We start from the raw sequence: 25,546 nt of genomic DNA, 5'->3' as shown, positions 1-25,546 counted from the left end.
CACAGAAGACAGAGGGAACGAACACTGACCCACTTCCTCCACTCGGATGCAAAAGTATTAAGAAGCCAGTCGACTATGGGATAATCACAATAACATCGGTGGAAACAATAATCTGGAGGAAGAATAAAGCCTAATTAGATTTTTCTGATTGGATATGATCAAATTATTTGTACATCTGACGAACAATAAGGAGATAGAAGGATCATTTCCAGGAGGGAGACCTGTTCAGGGTTCATGATTCAATATTATCAGCTCAGGAAGATGTTGAGTCTGAACATGAACATCAGCCAGTTATACAATATTGATTCATAGCGTCATAGAGTCTTCCTCCCCTTTACTCTTACTGTATAACAGAGCACAGTATACAAATAATTTCATATTTGCTCATTTTGCACTACTCTAGGCCTGTTTTTTCTCTAGGCCAGTATTGATCAAGAAGCAGTTTTACCTCCATAACAGAATGTTATAAAACATAATGGTCATAAACAAAGAGCCTGTTGTAATCTGTCCACTGAGGCAGATTCTTCATCACACACTAAGTGCCCCTGGGTTCTTTAGGGACCAAACAGCAGCATCAAACATTAATAGGTCATAGCTGAGAGTGATGTATCCCTATGCATTATTAATAGTGTCTCTGCTAATTGAAAGTTATAAGTCCACAAATGAAACGTCTGGGGCAGACATCACGTCCTGCTGCCCTGCGGCCTCACGGCCCCTCTGGATGGAGACAGATTTAATTTTAGATCCTCTTTTAATGACACATGCACTTGGGTTTGATAAGGTTCTATAAGTTATGGTTACCAACAGGCTCAAAAACGGGACAGGTTCAGTAGAATAATAGTAATATATATAGAACATGTCCATATTGTGCCACATAAACATTAAAAGTCTTATTTGCATAAATGATGAATCTAAGATATTTTACTGTTCTTTTTGACTAAAAGTAGGAAATAAAAAGAACTTATGTAAATGCAGCAGTACTCGAGTACATATACTTTGTTACAGCATACGAGAGGTAAAGAACCTGAGTAGAGATACATCAATAGAATGTTTTAATAACTTTCAATTGACCAAACTGGCAAATCACAGCCACTCTGAGACTATTTTAACCTCGCTGTATCTGATGTAATGTTACTTCTAACTTGTGTGTGTTTTCTACGCCGTGAAGTATTTCGGTGTAGTTACTTCTTTAACGCAGTACTCGCTTTTTCCATCAGATGCGTAAAACCCCCAGTGCGCATGCGCGGCGCCAGCGTAGTCATCTGACGGGTGAGCGCCGTGGACGTTTCGCGTTACCGCTACGCCGAGGCCACCGCTGTCGGACGCAGCCGGACGCGCACCGGGGGAAGAACCCGTCTATCGCCGAGACGGAACCGGAGGTTCGGGTGGGTTCGCCCGCTTTCTCTGCTCCCGCAAACATGCAGCCCGCAGCCTGAGCGCGGCTCGTCGTCACCGCTCGGTCGCCGCGCGGCTCCGGAGATGCCATGAAAATCACGAGAGCCGAGTGAGAGACCGCTGCGATCACACACACGGCGGCGGCGGCGGAGATGGCGAGCCATGGACGCTGGTGGGAAGCTCCGCAGTAGGTAGCGCTCCCGCAGACCCCAGAGCAGCCCGACGTCTCTGCCGCGCGGCTTAGCCGCCGAAGATGGATTTCAACCGGCTCCGGAGCATCATCACCAGATACGTAAGCGCCCGTCAACGCCGTCACCGCGAGCCTCGGCTCGTCACGCATGTCGTGTTCGTATGTGGAGCTGCGGCCACTCTGCAGCGTGGAGCCACGGGCTGATGAACGCTGCTCGTCGGCGATGATGATGATGATGGTGATGGTGATGATGGTGATGGTAAACAGCCGCTGGAGCTGTGTTTGTATGTGGGGATGAATGGGGAATGTGCCAGTACAGCTACAGATGCAGTGATGGAACGGAAACGAGGCTGGACGTCCCACGTCGCTTGATTTAGTGATCTCCATCATAATAAACAGTCCCAGGGCTTCACTGGAATAGATCCCAGTGTGAGACTGGAAAGACGTCCGAGGCGACGGGCTGCAGTTAGTCTGCTTTATAATTGGAGGCAAACTCTGTGAAGCAACTTTCTTTAAGTCTGATTGGAAGATTGATGATGGAGCTGGAATTACACTGGTTAACGTGGTGTGAACGTACTGGAACCATGATGTAGAATTTAAAACATAAAGCTTGCAGCAGGACTGACAGGTCCACCGGTTCATTAGACCGGGCCCTCTGGAGTATCGACACTTCTGCTATAGAGTCTGTGACCCTTTCACCTGACCTTAAAACGGGCTCAGGTGCCGGGAAATTAACTTTGCACATGTGGCTTCTTGCTCTTCGGAGTCTATACTTCAGTGTGTGTGTGTGTGTGTGTGTGTGTGTGTGTGTGTGTGTGTGTACAGTGTATAGGGAGCTTGATGGATGCCTCATGGCTAACATCAGGGGAAATCAGGTCCACTAGTGACGAGAGGAGGAGGAGATGTGGTCAGTGAACACAGCCCTCATTTCTCACCCTTCGTCCTGGGCCTCATCACTCTCCCACCATACAGTATGAAGCACGGATAAATCATTAATTTAATTATCCACGTATTGATTTACAATCGAAGGGGCGGTTGATGTATGTCTCTGCGTCTTTAGCTTGAACAGCCGTTCACCCGGACACATTGTGCGCTGCAGCCGCCTTAATGAGACCATGCAGGTAAACAAGCTCCACGTCAGAGAAGGTGATGGACACGTATGAAGCAGGAGGCCTCCAGTTCTTCCACCATTGTTTTATTCAACACTGGTTTATTAACTTATGACCAGATTCATAAGGTATAAGCTAACCCTAACTTTTAAAATCATTTTATGAAATGCATCTTATCTGAGGTGTTCTGAGACTAAGTCCTAAAGGCCTTTTTTCCATTATGAAGTCACAGACTCTGCTGCCTTTGGTTATTAACTGCAGTTACTCAAACGTATCCACTGCAGCACTTTTTAATATAAAGGACATAACATTTTTCTGAACTCTTTGCATTTTGTTCTGCTTGTAAGACCGTTTTCTGACTCGAGAGAAACGCTGCTGAGTTGAGTCTGTGCAGTTCAGTAAATTGTTTTTTGTAAAAAAAAAAAAAAAAAAAGAAAAGGAAAAAAAGAACGATGTCATGGTGTTTTGCAATGCGTGAGGTTTAAATGGGACATTTTGTTGCGTAATAACCTAAATCTGTTCCCTCTGCTGGCATAAAAGACTGATTAAGCCCTCTCGCAATAAGATACATAGTGAAATAGGAGAGTGTGTGTGTGTGTGTGTGTGTGTGTGTGTGTGTGTGTGTGTGTGTGTGTGTGTGTGTGTGTGTGTGTGTGTGTGTGTGTGTGTGTGTGTGTTTGTTCTGCTATGATTGTCAGCGAACCCCAGGCCAGAAAACAGCGCACAGATTTAATTCGTAATGTGATGTTTTTTTCTGTAAAAGGTCCTCCTGCGGGTCAAAGAGGTCCGGTGTGGGTGGGCTCGTCGTAGTCGGGCCGTGCGTCCCGTGTGTGACACCATCACGGACTGAGAACAACTGAGGCCTCAAACACCTGTTACCTCACAGGGGCCTGTGTTTGGACCTCTCTCTACAAGCGTCATGACCGCGGCGTTCTCATGACCGGACCGGTGCCAGCGGGTCCGGAGGAGCTGAGGGACATTAATAAAGGTCCCTATTAACTCCGCAGCCCTTTGATGGCCGGCCCGGTGCTGAAAGGCAGAGCACAGCCCGCTGGATCACTGACGGCCGCATTAGTTCTCAGTGCTCCCAGCGGCTCAGGGCAGTCTATTCCTGTCTGCTGCCTCCCTTGGAGATGGGTCCCGGGCCGAGAAAGCGTGTCTGTAGGTGACAAAAACACTGAGGATTTATGTTTGGACCGAGCCGTGCCCACCGGCCCGTGTATCACAGGAAATGGGCTTGTGTCGACCGGCTCACGAGGATGTTGGCTTTTTTCCCCCCGTTGTGCCTGAAGAGGTTTGTGTTTGGAGCCGTAGCTTGTTGTTGGCTTTAAACGTGGACAAAATGAGGAAAAAAAAAGGTTTTAAATATTTTTTCAGGTTGCTGATTGCGGCGGCGGTGGAAAAACGAGAGACTAGGGAGCGAGGAGAGAAGTAGCACAGCTGGATTTAAGACTTATGTAACAGTTGGATCACAGCAAGTGAAGTGGGAGCGAAGGCTCGGGCGGCCGCAGAATACAAATGTCATTTGGCCTTTTTGATTTTCGATATTGCCGATGTGAAGCTATTTGCAGCAGCGTGCGCAGGCTGAAGGTCACGAAACCAAGATGGCGGCCGCCGCATTCAGCTTCCTGCTGCGAGCGGTGACTTCCTCCCGTTGGATCTGCAGCCGAGCCCCCGTGGGGCTCTTTTTCCATTTGCGTTGCCAACGTGCAGACGTCGCGCCGCTGCCTGTTGCCGTGTTCACCACCATGGCGTTGCTATGGTGATTAATGGCTAATGAACAGGTAGCGTCTTCCCTTTGTACCTGATCAAGGTCTCGGGGCTCCTTTTATCTCCGCTCTGCGGCTTTGACAAATGTCACAGCTTGTGCTAATGAGTGGTTTCTTGCAGACTTTACATACACTCGCGTCACACAAGCTAAGCGGGTCGTGCATCCGCAGGTTTACACAAGTCAGCTGACACCTGCGTGTTAATTTAGGAATCAAATATTTACTAATGTCGCGTGTGGACGCAGTTTGTCCCGTTGGACCGGTTTCTTGTGCTCGTGTGTGAGAGTCTACTACCATTCTAAACAAACCAGCAACCAGCTGTTTCAGGCGTTCATAGCACATCTGTGCTAAAAAGCTGTGAAGGCATTACACAGAGATCGTGGGGTCAGAGGTCACCTTTGGTCCTAGGGAAGCTGCGGTGGTGGGGATGTTTGCTCTCATTATCTCCAACCTGTCGTCGCTAATGATTGATGACGAGGCTGGCGTCTGCGAAGAGGCTGCAGCGGCCGCTCTGATCCGGCACACGGTCGGACCGCGGGATTGATACGGATCAGTGCGGATTAATGATCAGATAGCTGCGCCACCACAATGCAGTCGCTCTCTGTCTTCCTCTGCCACAGCCCCGGTGTCGGGGCGTGACAGCCGCTGCCAGGAAGTCAGCGAACAAAGGGCCGGCGGCCGACGGGCAGATAGAAATATGAGCCAAGATGGAGTCGGGGGATTGGGCGTTTAGGAGGGAAGTGCTGGTGGTGGAAGGGAGAGATGTTCCACGCTGAAAGATCAAACTGCACTGTCGCCCGTGTGGTTTTCTCTTTTCCACTGACTGATGCCGCGTGTTTTCACTGCTTTGTTAACTTTTCTTTCGCTCGTCTCCTCCGTCTTTAGGGTGTTTGTGTTCACGTCTCCGTCCAGATTCTGCTCCTCGTTCATCTTCCACCGCCTCTTTTCCCCCTCCGCTGTCCAGCGCCTGCTCTTTTCCCCTCGCTGTGTCTCTTTTAGTCGTGTCCTCCTGTGTTTTTGGGAGGAGGGGGCGTCCGTGGTCGGCTCCGTGTCTATTTTTATCCCGCTGCCGAGCGCCTGCTGATCACAGTGGATAAGTTTAGATGTGTGACTGTGGACTTGGTGCCGCTGTCATCTTCCGCGCTTTCCTGATTCCTCCAGCTGAAACCAGCAGCTGATCGCACGTCCTCGCGGGAACAAAGCGGCGTGAAATTCACTGTGAGCAGATTCCGACATAAAAGTCGCCAACGTCTCTGCCAGGACGTGAAGGACGAGGCGCCGCTGCAGAACTTGCTTTGAGCTGCATCGGGCGGTGCTTTGCTGCCCACTCAGGCCAAAGCATTGGGGCCACGTGGGAAACCAGATGGAGGCAAACAACTGATCGCTGTGGTCCCTCAGCTCCTGGTTTTGTCCCATAGAGGCCTGTTCACATCATCATGTTTAATTCACGGAGAGTGGTTGTATTATATTCAGTGACTCTCCTGTGCTTATATTAATATTAGCCAGGTAATAGGAGTGAGTAGGCGGTGAATTGTTTAGAACCCAGTTGAACTGAACCTGTTTCCTGTCTACCTGTGTTGCTATTTCTATTCACTATCACCTCTCCTGTTGTCAGTGTGTGGGGGAGGAGAGCTGGGTGGACAATCGGACCGTGTACATCGGGCATAAAGAGCCCCCTCCGGGAGCTGAGGCCTACATCCCTCAGCGTTACCCCGACAACCGCATCGTCTCCTCCAAGGTGTGTGAGCCCAGGCCCATGACTCACTGCGCTTTTTTCATTTTGTCTTTCGGATTTAGACAACCATGTAATCCCTTTTGTGGCCATGTTGATTTCACTATCTTTGTTTGCTTTTGTTTTTTTATTAAATCGCAGTTTGTCCCGCCAGAAGGATTGTCACCACATGCCTTTGTTTCCCTGCCAGTTTTCATTTGTGTGATAGTATTCTGCTGTCACTCCCTTCCACAGTATACCTTCTGGAACTTCATCCCCAAGAACCTGTTTGAACAGTTCAGAAGAATCGCTAACTTCTACTTTTTGGTCATATTTCTGGTCCAGGTGAGTTTTTAATTATGGACTTTATTTCTTATTTTTTCACAAATCTTAAAATACAAAAGTGAAGCTCTGATGAAATACTGTCCAAACGTTCCTCTCATGGCCTCATTGTATTTTTACACCCATTACCTGAGAATGGGATGAGACGTCTGCTTCGCGTCATGTTTCTGGGTCAGACACAGACCTGCTGTTGTCACCCTCCAGTGGGAGTGGGCCATTTTTATCGTACATCAGTCCGGCCTGCCACCAACCAACACTATAAAAAGAGCAGGTGTGAGTTTTTATCTCAAATAACCGCAGGTTTAAGCCTGGTGCTTGGACCGGAACCTCAGCTCAGCTGCCTTGACTCGGTTTAGCTCCTGCCGGAAGGACAAACATCCTCAATCCACCGTTATCGACATCTGAAGTTTCACATGGTCACTGGCCTCAAACCTGATGTAATGCTTGACATTCCTACATGAAACTGGCCCAAATATTGTAGTGTAGATTTCCCTCAAGATATTTTGAGTGTAGCTGTAGACGTTTCACAACAGACAACTGACCCGTTTTCAGGTTTTGGTGTTCTTAATGTTTAAAGCAGGGAGGTTTTGAAGGCAACGCTAGACCGACACTGTACAAAACCAGAAACCCAGATGAAAGCGTCAGTTCAGATATTATGTCTTTTGAAGTTGTAAAACATTAGTTAGTCATATGTGCAGTGATCACTGTTTTGCTGCTTTGCTTCATTGTTCCCTGATTAACATGAAAGCCTGCACCTGTCTTTGAGTTTATGTTAATGTGAATTTGCCCTATCGTATCATAGCAATATTATGCTGAAGCGATAAGTGGGTCAGGAACTGCTTTTTCTTCGCAGCACTATCTTGCACCAAATGTTTAAGAGTCGTGGAGCGATAAAACGGAGGGATGGGCTTTCTTCACCTCGGCTCAGGCCTCTTTTATCAGACGCATGTGAAATACCGCAGCCCCGCGGTGGAACAACGCCGCCGCGGCACGCAGCCGATGCCGCACAGCTCCCGGTTTGTTATGTTGCTCTGCAGCCGGCGCGGACGGAAGGCTTTACAGCGGATTTGATTAGCGGAGCGCCCTAGGTCCGCCACGCTGCTGTGTGATGCCTAATTACCCGCTGCGCTCCCTTACTCAGCACTGCCTCACGTTCTCTGCCCCTCTGTGCTCCGTCCCTGCAGCTTATCATCGATACCCCCACCAGCCCAGTCACCAGCGGCCTGCCCCTCTTCTTTGTGATCACTGTCACCGCCATAAAACAGGTAGGACCCACACAAACATGCTCACACAACACCCCCCACCCCCCACCCCCGCTCCCAGTCCAGCACACACCATCCCCGCTCGCTGGCCGCTCTATTATCCGTATATACACATTCCTCACTAGACGATAGGACATGCTATTGAATATGTCTGGTGATGTGAGAAATATGATAATGAATGTTCTCCTCTGTTAATCACTCCAGCTGGGGATCCCATGCCCCTGGGAGATGCATCCTCTTTACTGCCTCTCTGTAGTGAGGGATGTGGTCCCAGCCATGATGGATGAAGCTGTTATAGCTAAGGAAGCCTTAGTTTCGCTAGGACATAAATTTACATTATGACACGTTGGCTCCAAATCAAGGAGAGAGGTCACTAAGCCCAAGGAGCACGATGCTAAATAATTACACGCTCCGCTCTGGCCCCGAATCGCTCCACACAATAATCTATATTGTCTGTTTCTATCGTGCCAAGAAACTCACGGGCCCTTCCTTCCCTCCCTCCCTCTCTCCCTCCTGCTTTGCTGCATCCCTCTCAGGGCTACGAGGACTGGCTCAGGCACAAAGCGGACTGCTCCATAAACGAGTGTCCCGTGGACGTGGTGCAGCGGGGGAAGGTGGTGAGGACGCAGAGTCACAAGCTGCGGGTGAGAATGGCCTCGTTAGAGGAGTGCGGCACCCGAGGCTCCGTAGCGCCTGGCTCTCCGTAGCGCCTGGTTCTCCTCGCACCCCTCTCTCCTGTTAACTTTGTTTCCCTCCTCTCGTCCACTCGCTTCTCTTCGCGACCAATTAATCGCCCCGAAGCGGAAGCGGAGCGGAGCAGTCAGCGTCTCTGGAGAATGGACGCTACTGATGTATTTCAAAAGTTGAAGCATCCCTGTCATCATCCCCCTGATGTTCAATTATGTCATCCTGATGCAACAGCAGATTGCTGCAGTCTCAATATCGAGAGGGACTTATAATCTTACACATGACTGACAAGGCACAGGGTTTGAAGGATACGACCGCGTCCAGCTCAGCACCTCCTATGCAGATGTGCAGTGCACTTACAGTACATGTCCCTTGTTTCTCCATTGTGTTAGAGGGTTTTAATGGGTGCAGGTCCTGCACATCTCGTTTCTGCTGCGTCGGCACTTTCTGATAAGTGCACACACTGCTCAGGACATTGAGGGTGAACCTAAAACGAGGTTTTAGTGCAGCTGCGCATTATTCCCTGGTGTGTTACCTTAGCATGATTCTGCCGTGGTCTCTCTGCCTTCCTGTGTTTTCTGCACCAAGGTTCCTCACTTCGTGGATCAGGCGGGGAGGATTAGTGTGCGAACTGGGAGCAGGAATAATGATGAATATATTAATCATGCAAAATCAGAGAGCGTGTGTCATGTGTCTGGTCACCGTGGAGATGGGATTTATTAAGGCTTAAGCTGCACTGTCGGCATAATCTGTTACGCAACTTCTCAATCCTTTGGGAAAAAAAGCGAATGTTAAAGGATGAGCAGACGATTACCCGCAGGTCTGTCTGCGCGTCTGTGACGGTTTGTGTCAGCCTCTCATTAAAATACTCCTCATTTATTATTGATGTGGAAGCCACTGCAGCGTGTGCGATGTGTCTGTCCTGCGTCAGGTGGGAGACATCGTCGTGGTGAGAGAGGACGAGACGTTCCCCTGTGACCTCATCCTGCTGTCTTCCTGCCGCCATGATGGGACCTGCTATGTCACCACCACCAGCCTGGACGGAGAGTCCAGTCACAAGGTGCCGGGACTCTTATTGGTTCAGATTTTTGCAGCTCTTTTGTTATATTGAGAGAATACCATTTCCATCCATAAAGACTTTTAGTAATATTTTTGTTTTAAACCAAATACCAAGTATTTTCTAGTTAATTTTGTAAATGTGTAGATTTGTTGAATCGATTTTTGCTATTCAGACATAACAAGCCATTTGAAGCTTAACATTTTTAAAACATTTCCGGCATTGCATATTTTAAAATATTAAATGTGTGAATTTAGCGAACTAAAGAACCAAAGATTAATTCATTCCTAATAGAAGTAATAATTAATTGCAGACCAGCCTTTACTGTAAAGATTCACAGATGCATGAATATGTAGTGGCACACCATCACATTTTGCTTCCTGTCTCATGTTCAGCGATGCCAATCATCAGACCATGCGCATGGCTGAGTGCATGCACGCACGCACGCACGCACACGCACGCACGCACGCACGCACGCACACACACACACACACACACACACACACCTCTCACATGCCCCGGGGCACCCCCTGATGTGCCCACTACGCCGGCATCCTGTCCTCCACTGGCCGCGCGGTAACAGCTCCGCCTTCCTGACTCTCCCAGTCATTTAGAAAACCCGCTGGAAGCCAGACTGAGGAGTTAAATGAACCCTGCTCTCGTTAGTGGCTGCTGTGACATTTCCCTCTGTTGTCCTCCTCTCCCTCCACCTTTCTATCTCAGACTTATTATGCTGTACCAGATACCATGGCCTTTAGAACAGAGCAGGAGGTGGATTCGCTACATGCAACTATTGAATGTGAACAACCGCAGCCTGACCTCTACAAGTGAGTCTGACATTCTCGCTGATGAATCTTTATACACACACCTGCAGCCACCTCTTAGGAATTAATTTTCTTTTATTGCTACATGTTTGGTTGCGGCTTTTCCAGATTTGTGGGACGCATCAATATTTATAGGGACAAAGAGGAGCCTGTGGCTCGGTGAGGCTGTCTTTTTACGCACTCTGTTTAGATTTGGGAAGGATGCCGTCTTTATTTGACTAATAAATGTGTGTTTCCATCTTACAGACCGCTTGGAGCTGAGAACCTGCTGCTTAGAGGAGCCACCCTGAAGAACACACAACACGTTTATGGTGCTAATTTGCTTCGTTAATCGTCTGCTGGATGCAGTCGTGTTTGACAAACCGATACATGATGTTGTCTTAGTAACACCAGTGTCTCTACCCTCAGCTGTTGCAGTCTACACTGGCATGGAGACCAAGATGGCACTAAATTACCAGTCCAAATCTCAAAAGCGCTCCGCCGTAGAAAAGTATGGCTGCTTTTTTTTGTTGTTTGTTTTTAATATTAACTCCCTCGTGTCCTCCTGCTGACCTTTGCTCTCCGTCCCTGCAGGTCGATGAATGCTTTCCTCATAGTGTATCTGTGCATCTTAATAAGCAAAGCAGTGATCAACACTGTTCTGAAGTACGCCTGGCAGTGGTCCCCCGACCGAGACGAGCCCTGGTACAACCACAGAACTGAGAACGAGAGACAGCGCCACGTGGTCGGTTTAACAGCCTCTGCTCAGAGAACTAAATATCGAAGTCTCATTTCAATAAACCTTTAATTGCTGCCGTCTCCTCCCGCGCTCTCTCACCTGCAGGTGATCCGAGCATTCACAGACTTCCTGGCTTTCATGGTCTTGTTTAATTACATCATCCCGGTGTCTATGTATGTGACGGTGGAGATGCAAAAATTCCTTGGCTCCTATTTCATCACCTGGGATGAGGAGATGTTTGACGAGGAGCTGGGAGAGGGAGCCCAGGTCAATACGTCGGATCTTAATGAAGAGCTGGGACAGGTACAAACATTAGCACACAGAATTCTGATGTGAAACCTGCTCAGACGTGCCCTCACTGTGGCCTCCCTCCCTCCTAGGTGGAGTATGTGTTTACTGATAAGACCGGCACCCTGACTGAGAACAACATGGAGTTTATTGAATGCTGCGTCGATGGGAACGTCTACATCCCACATGCCATCTGCAACGGCCAGATCCTCAGCGCCGCTTCCAGTATAGACATGATTGACTCCTCACCTGGAGGATACAGGAGAGTGAGTGTGTCTCAAAAGTGAATAGGCCCTTTAATCCAGCCTGAATGAAAACTTGGCTTCATTAACTTAGAGAGATGCGGAAGTAGAAATAGGATTGAGCCACGCTAGCAGATTAGCGTGTCACATACTCATGCACGGGGACCATTAAAGTAATTATTTCTGACATTTTAATATAAACATGTGCTTTGCTCATTTCCATTGGTGATTAACACAGCTAGGGGTGTGTGCAGTTCGCGAACATTTTGACACTTCCAGCCGCTAAGTTTTTGCTGTGTCTTACATGGAGAAGTCCTCTGGAACACAGAGAAGTGATGAGTCCTGCGTTTCTGGCAAAGGCGAACAGATTTGTTTAGATTTAATAGAGGAATTGTTTAGTCAGCACGCGCAGCAACAGCTACAGCAGATGACCAGCGAGAAAAAGGAGCGAAGCCTGCCAAAAAATTAAAAGTGCACAAAGCATTCAAGCAAATGTAGCTTAAAACTGCCACAGCGCCGTCAAAAGCAAAGGACAAACCTCCTGTCGCTTATTAGTTTGTATCAGTGAGGCAGCCAGACAGAATGGAAGTTAACCTGTGTCTGCTTTGGTCTGCGTCCGTAGGAGCACGAGGACCTGTTCTTCAGGGCCTTGTGTCTGTGCCACACGGTGCAGGTGAAGGAGGAGGAGACGGTGGACGGCATCAAGAGGGGCATCCACCAGGGCCGGCCCACCTCCTTCTACATCTCCTCCTCGCCGGACGAGGTCGCCTTGGTGGAGGGAATGAAAAGGTGAAACTGTGCAGAGAAACCCACGCTCTGTTCACCTTCACAGGCAACGCATGGAGCTCAGACCGCGGCTTCGTGTCAGAGGACGCTCGCTGAGCACTTCACGGTCATCGCACAAAACCTTGGGCCTGGCTCAAATGTTGATGCAATTCATTGTGGTGAAACGAATCGCTGGCCAAGTGGGCACACTGGTGGATACTCCCAGACCTTAATGCCAGGGATGGAGGAGGACATAATCGCTCCAGTAAACACTTTACAGCGCAGTATAATCCTCCCTTATAGTATTATAAACTGCTGCGCTGTGTTTTAGTGTCTGATTAGATTCAAAGTGCATTGATTTATCACTCAGAAAACTCAGATTGTGTTTTATATTCTGACTAGTTACGCCATGGACACGTGACTGTACTAATGAATCGTTCCTCCATCTCCCTTGTTGACAGGCTGGGTTATACCTATCTGAGGCTGAAAGACAGCTACATGGAGATCCTCAACAAAGACGACGAGATTGAAAGGTTGGTCCATTAATAGCAGCAGTTCAGATGATCGTGTGGTTCCCATGAATTAACTGCCTGCAGGAAAACAGCCTCTGGATTTTTGGCGCGTTCAAAGGAGGTTGGAAAATTCTGCCACCTCGAAGCGAGTGGGCAGGTTGTTGTTTTGCTCGAACCGATCTGTCAGAGTGCAAAGCAGCATGATTCCATTAGTGGTGTTCTGGAAGGTGTCTGATGTTTGGATTTCCTCTCTCCGCCAGTGTTTGCTGTGGACTGTCAATAGTGAGCAGCCTTTAGGAAGCAACAGGGCTGTAGATGGAGGGAGGCGGGTCCAGCAGAAGGTCACAGTTTGTCAGAATTACTTGGTGCCCTTCATGGGGAACCCACTTACTGAATTCTTTTCCAGTCCAGTCTCATAGTGATTCACTTTATCTGACGTCCAGTTTGTCTAAAGCCAGACATGAAGCATCTATGTTTGTCTGACGTAGTAGCAGAAAGGAGAGTTTAGTTACAGTTGGATGGGATGACACTGCAAGAGGTGCTTCGAAATTATAGTACTGTATACAATTACTAAACAAAACTACTAAGATGAAGAACTTAGTGTGAATATTACAAGCGGTGTCTCTCCTTCAGGTTTGAGCTGCTCCACGTCCTGAACTTTGACTCCGTGAGGAGGAGAATGAGCGTCATCGTCAGGTCAAGCTCAGGTGAACTGTTCTTTAACACATATGACTGCTTAGCTAGTGCATGTTATAAAACACTGGCGTGTTCCACGTGATGTTTGTGTAACGTGTCTGTGTGCCGACTCTTAGGTGAATACCTGCTCTTCTGCAAAGGCGCAGACTCGTCCATCTTTCCACGAGTGGTGTCTGGGAAGTTGGAGCAAGTCAAAGCTCGGGTGGAGCAGAATGCTGTAGTAAGTGTGAATATTCAGTTCACTAACTGGAGCATTGAGCATCTTTCAGCTCGTTGGTTCTGTATTACGTCTCTAATGAACCTAGACTCTGTTTTGTATAGATGAACACACATCCCCTTCTCTCTCCCTGTGACACCAGGAGGGGCTCAGGACGCTCTGCGTGGCCTATCGGAGGTTGTCGGTGTCGGAGTACGAGGAGGCCTGTCATCACCTGACGGAAGCCAAGCTCGCCCTGCAGGACAGGGAGCAGAGGCTGGCGCACGCCTATGACATCATCGAGAGGGACTTTGTGCTTCTGGGCGCCACGGCGGTGGAGGACAGGTTTGTCATCACGGGGGGGAGTTTAAAGCAGTGGATCAGCAGAGACTGATGAGTCATGAAGCCTTCCTAAAATTATTGTTGTGAGTCATGAGGGCAGAATTGTTCAGTCAGACGTCAGATAGGTGACTTATTTATTTTCACAAAGAACACCAAGACAACGCGTTTAAGACAAGGTAGACTCCCACTCTAAGCCTTAACTCATCAATCAGCTGCCAGGCAGCATGACTTCCTACCAGATAAACTAGACACAGGCCCGTGCATTGATAAGCTATCACCAGACGGTACCTGACTGATTGAGGTTCTGATGGATGGTCCAACCTACCCAGCTGGAGGCTGACGCCCCTATTGACTTATTGATGTGCAGGCTCCAGGAGAAAGCTGCCGACACCATTGAATCACTGCACAAGGCTGGGATGAAAGTTTGGGTCCTGACAGGAGACAAGATGGAGACGGCCGCAGCAACCTGCTACGCCAGCAAGCTGTTCCGTCGCAGCACACAGATCCTGGAGCTGACGAAGAAACGCACGGAGGAGCAGAGTCTGCACGACGTTCTCTTTGAACTCAACAGGACTGTTTTGAGACAGCGCTCCATTTCTGGGTATGAGATACAGTGTACAGTAGGACTGCAGACTGGCGTGTACGGTTTTATTTGATTATTTGATTTATGAATTGGTTGGTTTGTGACGTTCCAGGTTGTCTGTGGACTGCCTGGACTTTGGCCTGATCATCGATGGAGCCACTCTGTCTGCAGTGTTGAAGGCCAACCAGGAAGGCGCCGGCGCCGGCAACTACAGGGAAATCTTCCTGGAGATCTGTCGCAACTGCAGCGCGGTGCTGTGCTGCCGCATGGCGCCGCTGCAGAAGGCGCAGGTGAGCCTCGCCTCCCTGCCGCTTCCTCATGCGGTCAGTGGCGCTGATTAAAACAGGGTGTGTGTGTGTGTGTGTGTGTGTGCAGATCGTGAAGCTGATCAAAGCATCAAAGGAGCACCCCATAACCCTCGCCATCGGCGACGGAGCCAACGACGTCAGCATGATCTTGGAAGCGCACGTGGGCATCGGTGAGCTCGCTCTAATTAGTGACTCATTTGATGAAATTGTGAATAAAAAAGCAAAACCATTTATATTTCTTTACATATTTCAAACACCAGCTGCATTTCTGTCCCCAGGCATCATGGGTAAAGAAGGTCGACAGGCCGCGAGAAACAGCGACTACGCCATCCCCAAGTTCAAGCACCTGAAGAAGATGCTTCTTGTTCACGGCCACTACTACTACATCCGAATCGCTGAGCTTGTTCAATACTTCTTCTACAAGGTACTCCATGGGTGCTTTGTGCTCCCCAGCGGCTCACGCTTTAATCACTTTATCGTAATTCCCAGCGCAGCAGTCGCTTACAAAGCGGCAGATTTCCCAGCTGCCCCGGCGGCTCGCGCACCGCGCGAATCCCCGCTGCCGCATCCTCTCCCGGATCCGTGGCCGCGGCGACGGGTGTGGGCGGCTTCCGCGCCGCCGCTTCTCTTGGCCCGCTCCCCCCGGCCCACTCACACAGCTTATAGCGCCGTCTCTGCACAAACAAAAATGTGTAGATAGTGGCATTTTTAGACGCTTGAAATCTCCTCGCGTGTTCTTGTCACAGGCGTAACATTTCTCCACTCCCGTCTTAACTCTTTCCAGAACGTGTGCTTCATCTTCCCTCAGTTCCTGTATCAGTTCTTCTGTGGCTTTTCCCAGCAGGTAAGTCGTTTGCTTCTGTAGGAGTCATTCCCCTTTGTGTGTCTGCGTGTGAGATAAAGCGTCTGTTCTGGTGTTTCACATGGAGTGGCTTGATTTTCTTCCCCATCGCCTGATGCGACCCGTGCTTTCTGTCCCTCGCCAGCCTCTGTACGACACCGCCTACCTGACACTGTACAACATCAGCTTCACCTCGCTGCCCATCCTCCTGTACAGTCTGGTTGAGCAGCACGTCACTATGGAGACGCTGAAGCGGGCGCCCTCCTTGTACAGGTGAGCGGAGCATGTGAGACTCTAACTGATGTTCTGCTAGTAGAAAATGTCTTATTAAAGGGTTGAAAGTGAAACGCTTGCGCTTCCTCAGAGACATAGCGAAGAACTCCCTGCTCCGCTGGCCAGTTTTCCTCTACTGGACGTGCTTGGGGGTGTTTGACGCCGTGATCTTCTTCTTTGGTGCCTACTTCCTGTTTGACAACACCACCTTCACCAGCAACGGCCAGGTGAGCCTCCGCCCCCCCCGTCCACGGGGGGCCGGGTCCTTTCATTCGGTGAAATCCAGCTGCTTAGTGACGCGTGTTGGGAGGTTAACGCGAGACAGAGGATGTAAATGGAGCGCTGTGTTTACGACCACTCATCCATCTCCATCGGATTCTCATCTAAGAGGCGTTGAGTGTCACGAGAAGATGTTGTTATTATGGATGTGTAACAGCAAGCTTTCTGTCCCAGAGCTTTATCAGCAACATTGGATCTCCATTCATATCGACAACGCAATAGCATCTTTCTCTGTATTGTTGATTTGTATCACGTCAACAGTTTTTCGATTGCCTTTGGTCTTGTTTTTTTAAGTTGAAACATCCTGGAGTTCATTTTATCCTTTTGTCCTGATTCTTTTCTCTTCTCTTCCCCCTTCTTCTCTCTGCTTCCTTTCTCGTTATTTTGCTCTTCCTCCTTCTTCCTCCTCAGCTTATGACCACCAACACACAGATGGTAAGCCTGTCTCCCTCCCTGTCCGCTCTCTCTGTCTTTCACACTCTTTTCAGTTCCTGTCGTACCGTTTAAGCTTTCTGTTTGACCGGTTCACCCCTCCTCACTCCACATTATCCACTCACTTTCATTTGAATGCGTAGTTCTCTAGTGCTCCATTATTCCCCTAATCTCTGTAAAGCCCTGAATCCCGTCCAGCACCTTAACTCCACTGACTAGAAACCTTTCCTGCTTCTCCTGCATTAATCTCGTGTTCTGTTGTGGTAGATGATAGATACTAGTATTGTGCAGAATAGCTTGTGTTCTAACATTTGTCTTTTGTCTGATGTGTTTGTGCATTCGTGTGTTTGTGTGTGTGTTTGCTTCTGTGTTTGTGGAAGCGGTTTTTGGGGTTGGTTGGTTTTTAATTTCTCCGCTCCAGCAGTTCTGGTCCGGCCGGGCTGCTTCCCGTAAGCTCACTGTACTGTTGACAGACGACCCATTTAAAACGTGTTGCTACTCTATGTGAGTCATTTAGAGCCAGCTGTGATTATCCATAAATTCCCCAGTTTCTTTATCTCGAACATCCTCAGCCTCCACCCACCGTCCTCCCTCATCCCCCAGTCTCATTCCATCTGTTCATCCCTGACGTTTGCTTAAACCCTTGTAGAATTTTTAGCAAGTACTAAATGTGGATGCTGAGGGTTGAAGTGAAGCTATTATAGGTTTACCACAAGTAGAGTAATACATTGCTAACAGATAAAGATACTGCAGCGTCTTGTGCTCGTAGATGCTCCGTGTGCCTGAGTGTGGATTGCGTGGCCACTCACCTCCTTCTTCTTGTCTTCCTCCTGCAGATGTTTGGCAACTGGACCTTTGGGACTCTGGTCTTCACCGTTCTGGTGTTCACCGTTACGCTCAAGGTGCGTGAGACTGTGTCTGTTTAGACGCGTGTCCACAAATGACCGACTACACTTGCAGCTTTGTGCAGCAGTGCAGCCCCAAGCATTGATTTTATTGACTGGTTGTGTGTTTGCTCTTTTAAATATTCTGTTTGCTTCAGCTTGCGTTGGACACGCACCACTGGACCTGGATCAATCACTTCGTCATCTGGGGCTCGCTGCTTTTCTACGTTATTTTCTCTCTGCTCTGGGGAGGCATCATTTGGTATAAGATTTGTTTTTCAAGCCACGTGGAACCTTTGTGCTGATTAGTGCCATCAGTCCTTGACCGCGCTTCTCGTTGCTGCTGCTCAGGCCGTTCCTGAACTACCAGCGGATGTACTACGTGTTCATGCAGATGCTGTCCAGCGGTCCCGCCTGGCTCAGCATCATCCTGCTCATTACGGTCAGCTTGCTGCCAGATGTCATTAAGAAGGTCCTCTGCAGGGCCATGTGTCCCACAGCTACTGAACGTGCACAGGTAGGTTCCAGCAGCTTCACATTGAATTTGTAAAAAACTAAAATCTCTGATGCAGCCACCAACCAGTTACAAATTCATTTTTTAACTTTTATTATTAAATTATTTTTGTAAAAAAACAACATAATAAACCATGTGATTTAGCTGCAAATGTCTTTTGCTCTATTAATCATCTAAAAAGACGATTAACACTCCTAGAAGCTTTAAAGATGATTTAGCATGACTCCCTGTTCCATTTGGCTTTGCCTCACCTTCCTCTGAAGCTTTACTCTGGCTGCAGAAATGAGTGAAAGGTCTGACAGATTTCTTCCTCCTGTGCTCTTTCTTCTCTTTTCTTCCTTGTCACTACTGCGGGATGGATCACGCTGATCAAAATTCACACCATGCTGTGTCCTACCCTATTTCCCTATTCCTTCCATTCGCTCTACACCTCATCCTCCCTACTGCCATACTCCCCGTTTCTCCTTTCTTCCTCCCTCTTTCCTCCCGTTTCCTCCTTCCTCTCCTTTGTCGCCCCCCCCCCCACTGCTCCCGTGTGGTTGTGACTCTGCCTTCTGCGCTCACTCGCTCCGTCGTGGTAACTGCAGTCCACGCGCCCGTGCCTTAATGTGGAGCCGTCCACCATCTTCATGCTTTCTCAGTCCTCCAGCAGAATGAGTTTCTGATTGGCCCAGAGAGACGAGAGAGGAGCAGGAAGAGGAGGTGACTCTCTCTTTTACGCCCTCATCTCTGTATGCATGGTGGCATGTCCCTGTGTCAGTCACTTATCACTGTGTCAACACCTCTCTTAAGGTGAATATAACTAGCAGGATGCTAGTGATAGTGCAGCAAGGACTGCTTTGTAAACCAGCTTACTTTTCATTGTCTGTTATAATGTGTTTTATATGTTTTATATTATATATGTATTTACAAAATGTACAGTCGGTTGCATGTTCTACAATGTTTCTATGTCTGAACTCATGATGACGTTTCTTGACATTTTCTTGGTAATTTATGTGGTGAATAAGTCAGTGCAGAAATCACATGCAGGTATTAATAATGGAGTAATTAGCTGCAGCTCAACTGATTATGAATTATGTTGATGCTTGAGTAATGCTTGAATCTGCAGAAGCAGAAGGCACAATTTAGTTTCAGCTCTTCCAGTAATCATTATGCTTTTATATGCAAAGGTCCTGACCACTAGTCCTACCCCCATTTGTAATATCTCACAGGAACAGAGCAGAGGTGGTGAAAAAGGTATTAAATCGAACCAGAGGCAGAAATGAGTAGCGTGGCCTCTGTGACTGATTTTTTCCCCGTGACGCGACCCAAGCTAGATATCACCAGATACCGGGCCCAAGGCCTGAGATGATTCCATTATCACTTCCTCTCCCTTAACATCGTCCACAGAGGATAAAGGCGGCAGGGGTCTCGGAGGGCCGCGTGGCTCCTGGTCCTGCTGGTGGAGGGGGAGGCGGTGAGCAGGACCCGCTCCAGCCTGGTAGAACCTGTGAAAGAGACAGTGGAGCAAAAGCTGCTAGGACCTATGACTCCACGATGTCACACAGCCACAGCACCCCAGTCAGCGAACCCTAGAGACCCCCCCCACTAGGTGGGGTGGGTCACCATGGTAACCACACACAGAGGGTTGACGGTGGGGAGTCGGGCTTCTGGATGCTGCTGACATGATGCTTCTTACTCTGCACGGCATGGGGCATGCTGGTGTGCTGTGGCTTGGGGTCGGGGGGCCGGGGTCGGGGGCGGGGCCTTCATCCTGTCAGGGTGTCTGCATAAGACGTGTCCTTTGAGATGTCCAACTAACTCCACTGTGCTGGTTTGGGTTTGGAACCGTGCTCTGCTTCTCGCCGCATTTGTGATGATGGGATTTAACTTGACCTGATTCCTACTTAAGCATCAGCATGTGGGCTCATCACTGCTGCTAAAGACACGTATCACAGTAAAGCCTAAGCTCATATTTTACCCGCATTATAGTTTGCTGTGCCCTCAACGCCTCAGCAAACTATAAAGTGTCCTTTTCTGGCGATGACATCTGGTGTTCACCCTCCTGGTTTGGTTTGCATGCGTCCGTCGGTTCGACCACCTCGCGTTGCGTCCTTCCTGCTGGCGTTGACGGCTCCTCCCTTCGTCTCTCTCTGCAGGAGCAGAAGCTGCCGCGGGGCTGCTTGGCCGAGTTGACTCCGCTGTCCTCTCACCGGTCCCACGCTGGCGCCGGCACAGACTCCTCCCGCCTTCGCCTCGGCGCCGCAGAGACGCCGGCGCTGCGCAGGTCCGACCCCCTTCCCCACAAACTGCTGGCCCACTTGGCCGAGGGCGGCGGGCCGGACCTGCGCTCCCTGAGCCCCTGCGTGCTGCGACTGTCGGGGGCCGGATTCGCCTACTACGCTCCAGGGCCGGAGACCTCGGTGTGAACACGGATACTGACCCGAAAACTACGTCGGGCCCGAAATACACAGAAAACAGGACAATCCAAGATGTGTGACCAAGATTAGCATGAGAAGGATGGAAGATTTATAGAACAAGTACAAAGGAAGGTGTTGACATCTGTAGCAGCGTGGCTCCTCCATGCTGAGCTCACCATGTGCATTTTCCTACGTCATCAGACTCGAACGCTTTGGCGTCGGTGGAGTCCCTGGTTTCCTTCCATAAAAGTTCAAGCTCTTACTTGAAAAAGTCTAAACTAAAGGGGAACCATTTGCGCAGGTGCATCATTTTTTGCACCATGCGACTGTCAGTCCGACGTTTTGTACTGTTCGTCCTCCGTTTCACTCTCACTTGCCTGTTCCTCCACCTAAATGTCCCTTTGTTTTGCTTCTTCGTACGTTTACGTGCAGTCTGTGGTCCGGCCAAGTCGAGGGGCGGCCGCGGGGCCCGGCCCCTCGCGTGTGCGTGCATGCATGTGCGTGAGTCGAATGCATGAGCTCGTTGTTGCCGTACGTTTCTATGTGACACACCTTTGCCTTACAGGTGAGCACGCAGCAGTAGACTAGGAGCCAAAGGAGAAAGGTGTCAGAACGTAACACATGTGTATTACTGAGCCTTACACACACACACACACACATACACACACACACACACACACCATCGAGGCAAGAGACGGAGGATGTGTGGCATTCAGCCACTCTGCCTTAAATCATCCCACATAGTCATTGGATTATTATTCTGGGTTCTGTGCCTATTCTCATTTCTCTCATTTACCTTTGTGACGGTGCCAACCTGTCTCCTCTGCATCGTGACCTCTCTTCGTTTCAGCTATCGTCCTCCTCCGCCTCCTCCTCCTCTTCCTCCTCCTCCTCAGACATCCTTCATCCCAAACCCTTCATGACCCCTTTGATCAGCACACTGTACTCACTCCCGCCCCCATGTGGCCGTTTATCGTAACAGGCGCAGTTTTTATTTGCGTGTGTTTGTGGATGACTTGCTGTTCTTCTCTGTCGCATGCTTGTGGGTTTGACGTTATTGTGTGAATGCCAACGTCGTCTCGTTTCACTGTGTTGCTTCGACTAAGACGTTTTCATGTATTCGACGAAATATTAAAGGCGAACACTGTTTCTGTAAGGACGAAGTGCACCCATTTAGGCAGTGAGAGGCGGTGTTGTGTGGTCTGTCCTCAAAGCGGCGATGTAACAATCAAATCAATAAGAATGTTGAAGTGACCTGTCCCTCACGTCCTCCAGCAGAAGATTGTAGCTCATTGTGGATGAACCTGGTTAATGTGTTTCCAACATCTGGAGTCCTCTTTGTCCAAAGCGCATCTGTTGCGTGACTGAAATCTTGAATGTCAGACTGCGAAGCGTGTTAATAGTTTATTTTCATACACGTCTGCCAACATATAGAACATATAGAGTTTTATTAACAGGTGTGAGATGATTTTTTTTTCTTGTTTCCTTTGATTGGAGGCCTGAGTTTTTCCCACTCAGAGCTCACGAGCCTCCACAAGCCCACCGCCCTGACCTCAGTTGCTTGTAACGCAGCGTCCCACCTCACTGTGCTGCTGCCACACTGTGTCAGACATGGTCTGCGTGTCATCAACCAATAATACTAGTCTCTGGTTATGTTTCCTTCCCACTTCTTGTCATTTTTGCGTTTATATTTCCATGTTTCTTTTGCTACTTTTGTATCCCAGAGAGAAAACTATATTTTAATGTTAGAATGTGTGTTCAGGTTTCTAATCAACACGAGAGCAACATATACATTATATACAGTAATTCAGTAGAGATTTACCGTCTACACGCTGCACTTTGTTCTGCCGCAGGTCAGTTTCCTCCCTGGAAGCAGGTCTGTCGTTCGCCGCCTGGGGGCTGGAAGCATTCACGCGTCTTCACAGTTTATTTTTCTAAAAAACAAAAAAAGGAGAGATTGTAGCAGGTGAGGACCACGTGACCAAATAACTTGACGGGGGAATGAACTGCTGGAGGTTGTCAGCCTCTGCATCGGGTGGGGTTTTTTTGCACCAGCCGCCTTCTGCTGATCAGAATGTCAAACAGCTTTTCTACGTCCGTCAGCAGCAGGCGCTCGTCCTGTCACTGCTGAGCTTGTCTGAGCAACGTGCTTCATATCATGCCAACAGTACAGCACTGTTTGTATTACTAAACAGGTTTTGAGGATTTTTTTGTTTTGTTTTGTTTTGTTTTGTTTTATTGTTGGATAAAATTTTTAAAGTTGACTCAGCGACTTTTTGCCAGCGTGTCTGTAGCAAATGAGGACAAAGCACTGTATTGTCATCCTGCTTGTAATAAAGAGAGTGGAAACACTTGTCCTTTTTTAACCTTGTACATTCTGTGGCATCACAGCCACGAGTCAGGGATGTGATGATTTTGTTTTAATGTGGTGATGACTGACATTTGACTCTGTCCTTTCAGGTGCTGTCATTTCCTGCCTGTCATTCCACCATCCGTAGGTAAAACCCACAGGTCAGACCCCTCATTTAATCATGAGGCTGCAGCTTTGACGGCTTTGTGGCATTTCTACTTTTAAACAGCAGAGTACTTGAAAGTACATGAAATCTTGTTCTTGTTGGCCTACGTTACCCACAATGCAGCTGAGTTTGGGCAGAGTTACAGGTGTGTTGCTCAGGTCTTTCTGATTCTAGCCAAAGTGGAGCATAAACCTTATTTATCGAAAAGACAAACTTAGTGAAAAATAAAAATGAGGCTCCTCGTGCAGTGACCATGTGTGGCCACGTGGGGGCAGTGCAGCATCATCAGTGACGTATGACTGCTCTGTTTCATGACGCCACTGTTGCGCCTTTCCTCTACGCTGGATGTCACTGTTGTGCCAGCTGATTCTGTAAAGCGCCTGCATCGCTGACCTTCACGTCCCCTCCCCCCTCCGTGCGCCTACACAGGTTTGCACGCTCATGTGTGCACATGTGTGACTGAGCCTCCCGCTCCACCGCATCCCCGTCCTTCGCCGGCATCCCGTGCTCTGCTTCTCTCTGCCGAGGACTCGTCCCTGCGGCTGGGGCTGTCGAGCCGGCGCAGCTTCAGCATCACGCTCCCCATCCTCACCAACGTCTCGGCTGTACCGCACACGCACGCACACACACACACACACACACACACACACACACACACCCCTACCCTCGCATCTCCACGCCACCGTCACTCTGGGCTGCTCCGTCCTGACGCCGCCAGCCCGGTCGGGCTTCTTCTCAGCAGCATCCCCATCTCCCATCCTCATCACCTTCATCTGCTCTCCAGATCACCGTTGAGGGAAAAGCAGGCAAGCTGTCTCTTCTTCCTGTCAAAGAGTCTGCTGGCTGGGCAGCTGGTCTTCCGCTGTCCCTCTGGAGGATGATCCTGTGGATGAAGACGGAGGAGATGGCCCTCGGGGAGCTGCTGGAGAGACTGAGAACCGTCGCCCAAAGCATAGGTGGGTAACAGCGTGTTCCATCCGGTGGCCTGTGCAGACAGACAGTGTTTTGGTGAATCAAGTTTAACCTTTAACGCCGCTGTACGTTTGTGCCGTAAGCCAGACAGGTGTTTTGCTGTCATACTGACCCACATTATTCATCCGAGCCAGAGGAAAAAGAGTCTTTCTTCCTTTATGTAACATTTAAAAAGTCTGATTTCAGCCAGACTCTGATTGGAGCCGCGTTACAGCCCGTCGCTGGTCAGTCGTCCTCAGTACTCCACCCATCAACTACAGCACAGCAAAGAACGGGAGCCGTCCACACACCAGTGTGCAGAGAAAACACAGTGATGCCCGTGGTTTAGCTCATCATCACCTGTTTAACCCTTGCCCTAAGAATATTTGTGTTAAATATCATAGCATGAGCACAGACACACACAGACGACAGACTCTTGATTTTGTGTGGTGGTGAGTGGCGTCCATGCGTATTCTGTGAACACTTTATATTCACACAGTTGGTGTTATGTGATGGTGCAGCTTTTTGTGCAACTACCAACACAGTTACACTTCTCAGCTCTAAAGATGGTGAAAGTATAGAAGTAGTGATTAGGTGGAGGCGGAGCTGGGGACAATGCACGAACAGCTCCGGATCATACGAATGCTACACAGATAAAGTTGCTGCACATGAACATTTGGAGACGCGGACTCACTAGTAGTGTTGTGCGTTGTGTGTACAAGCAAATGTGACAGGAATTTGTGTGGCAGGAGGAGAAGAGGACTAATCGGCTCAGAGAGGAGGGTCTGACGCTGATCACAGCGGACAGCAGAGACGAAGGGAGAGTGAGGACGAGAGATTCAAGGAACGGAGTCGACTGAGGATGAAAACGTTTTTGCATTGTCTAATCTGGGGAGATGAGCGGAGATGAAAAGTCTTAGCAAATGCAGAAAATAGCAAAACTCTTGAGCCGGACTCCAGCGAACACATAGGGATGAGAATGACCTCTGCGAGAGCCGCAGTCACCGCTTCCCTGTTCCAGCCTGTCTATTCTCAGCCTGCGCATGCATGAGCGCGGGCCTTCAGTCAGCAGCGCGGCCGAGCTCTTCATCGCAGCTCCGCTCAGGCCAGAAAATGGAGCTGACAAACGTTTGCATTTCCTTGGTGGCCACTAAAGTCTGGGCTGAGGGCGAGTCATAAGTAGAGTTTAACGCGGTGAAAGGTCGATCGAGCGCAGCTTCAGTTAGATGCTGGTGGTGATGTGGTCGTCTTAAACTTAGAGTAAATCAAAAGCAGATAAAAGACATTGTTCGTTGCAGGCCTGATCACAGACGGCCTCTCTAACTGGGCATTTGACCTACTTCCGGTTGATTTAAAGGGACACATCCAGTTCAGTGCATCACAGGTCTCAGCTTTTCCTACAACATTTGTTCATTTGCATCCAGAGGCACTTGGGGGGTGTTTATGCACATGGTTTAGTCA

The 25,546-nt window shown here is 49.1% G+C and overlaps 1 protein-coding gene and 1 long non-coding RNA gene across 7 annotated transcripts; one reads left to right on the top strand and one right to left on the bottom strand.

Annotated features, from left to right (window-relative positions):
* Window positions 1-1,362: 1,362 nt before the first annotated feature.
* Window positions 1,363-22,972, top strand: LOC114846848 (phospholipid-transporting ATPase IH-like). 6 transcript variants are annotated; one of them, XM_029135996.3, is made up of 31 exons: window positions 1,363-1,687; window positions 6,079-6,201; window positions 6,430-6,519; window positions 7,701-7,781; window positions 8,315-8,422; window positions 9,397-9,525; window positions 10,246-10,349; window positions 10,455-10,505; window positions 10,593-10,657; window positions 10,755-10,836; window positions 10,920-11,070; window positions 11,170-11,367; window positions 11,445-11,618; window positions 12,217-12,383; window positions 12,821-12,892; window positions 13,505-13,578; window positions 13,684-13,787; window positions 13,927-14,108; window positions 14,473-14,706; window positions 14,801-14,978; window positions 15,064-15,166; window positions 15,275-15,420; window positions 15,781-15,840; window positions 15,983-16,110; window positions 16,202-16,337; window positions 16,801-16,824; window positions 17,658-17,723; window positions 17,864-17,967; window positions 18,057-18,222; window positions 19,609-19,828; window positions 20,358-20,497. In XM_029135996.3, the coding sequence occupies exons 1-30, from the start codon at window positions 1,649-1,651 to the stop codon at window positions 19,792-19,794; spliced, it is 3,525 nt and encodes a 1,174-aa protein (XP_028991829.1). In that variant the 5' UTR covers window positions 1,363-1,648; the 3' UTR covers window positions 19,795-19,828; window positions 20,358-20,497. The 6 variants fall into 6 exon arrangements, with proteins under 6 accessions (XP_028991829.1, XP_028991830.1, XP_028991831.1 ...); XM_029135997.2 differs by lacking the exon at window positions 19,609-19,828 and adding an exon at window positions 18,807-18,921 and having other exon boundaries at window positions 20,358-20,495; XM_029135998.2 differs by lacking the exon at window positions 20,358-20,497 and adding an exon at window positions 18,807-18,921 and having other exon boundaries at window positions 19,609-19,744.
* An 826-nt stretch (window positions 22,973-23,798) lies between these two features.
* Window positions 23,799-24,458, bottom strand: LOC121201885 (uncharacterized). Its single transcript, XR_005897065.1, has 2 exons — window positions 24,219-24,458; window positions 23,799-24,119 (listed from the first exon to the last, which is right to left on the bottom strand). It is a non-coding gene; the product is annotated as an uncharacterized LOC121201885 (long non-coding RNA).
* Between the last annotated feature and the right edge of the window lie 1,088 nt (window positions 24,459-25,546).

Source organism: Betta splendens, chromosome 21 (assembly GCF_900634795.4).
Source record: "Betta splendens chromosome 21, fBetSpl5.4, whole genome shotgun sequence".
Classification (NCBI taxonomy): Eukaryota; Metazoa; Chordata; class Actinopteri; order Anabantiformes; family Osphronemidae; genus Betta; species Betta splendens.
Note: the sequence above shows the minus strand (reverse complement) of the source record. Positions and strands in the feature narration are given on the sequence as shown.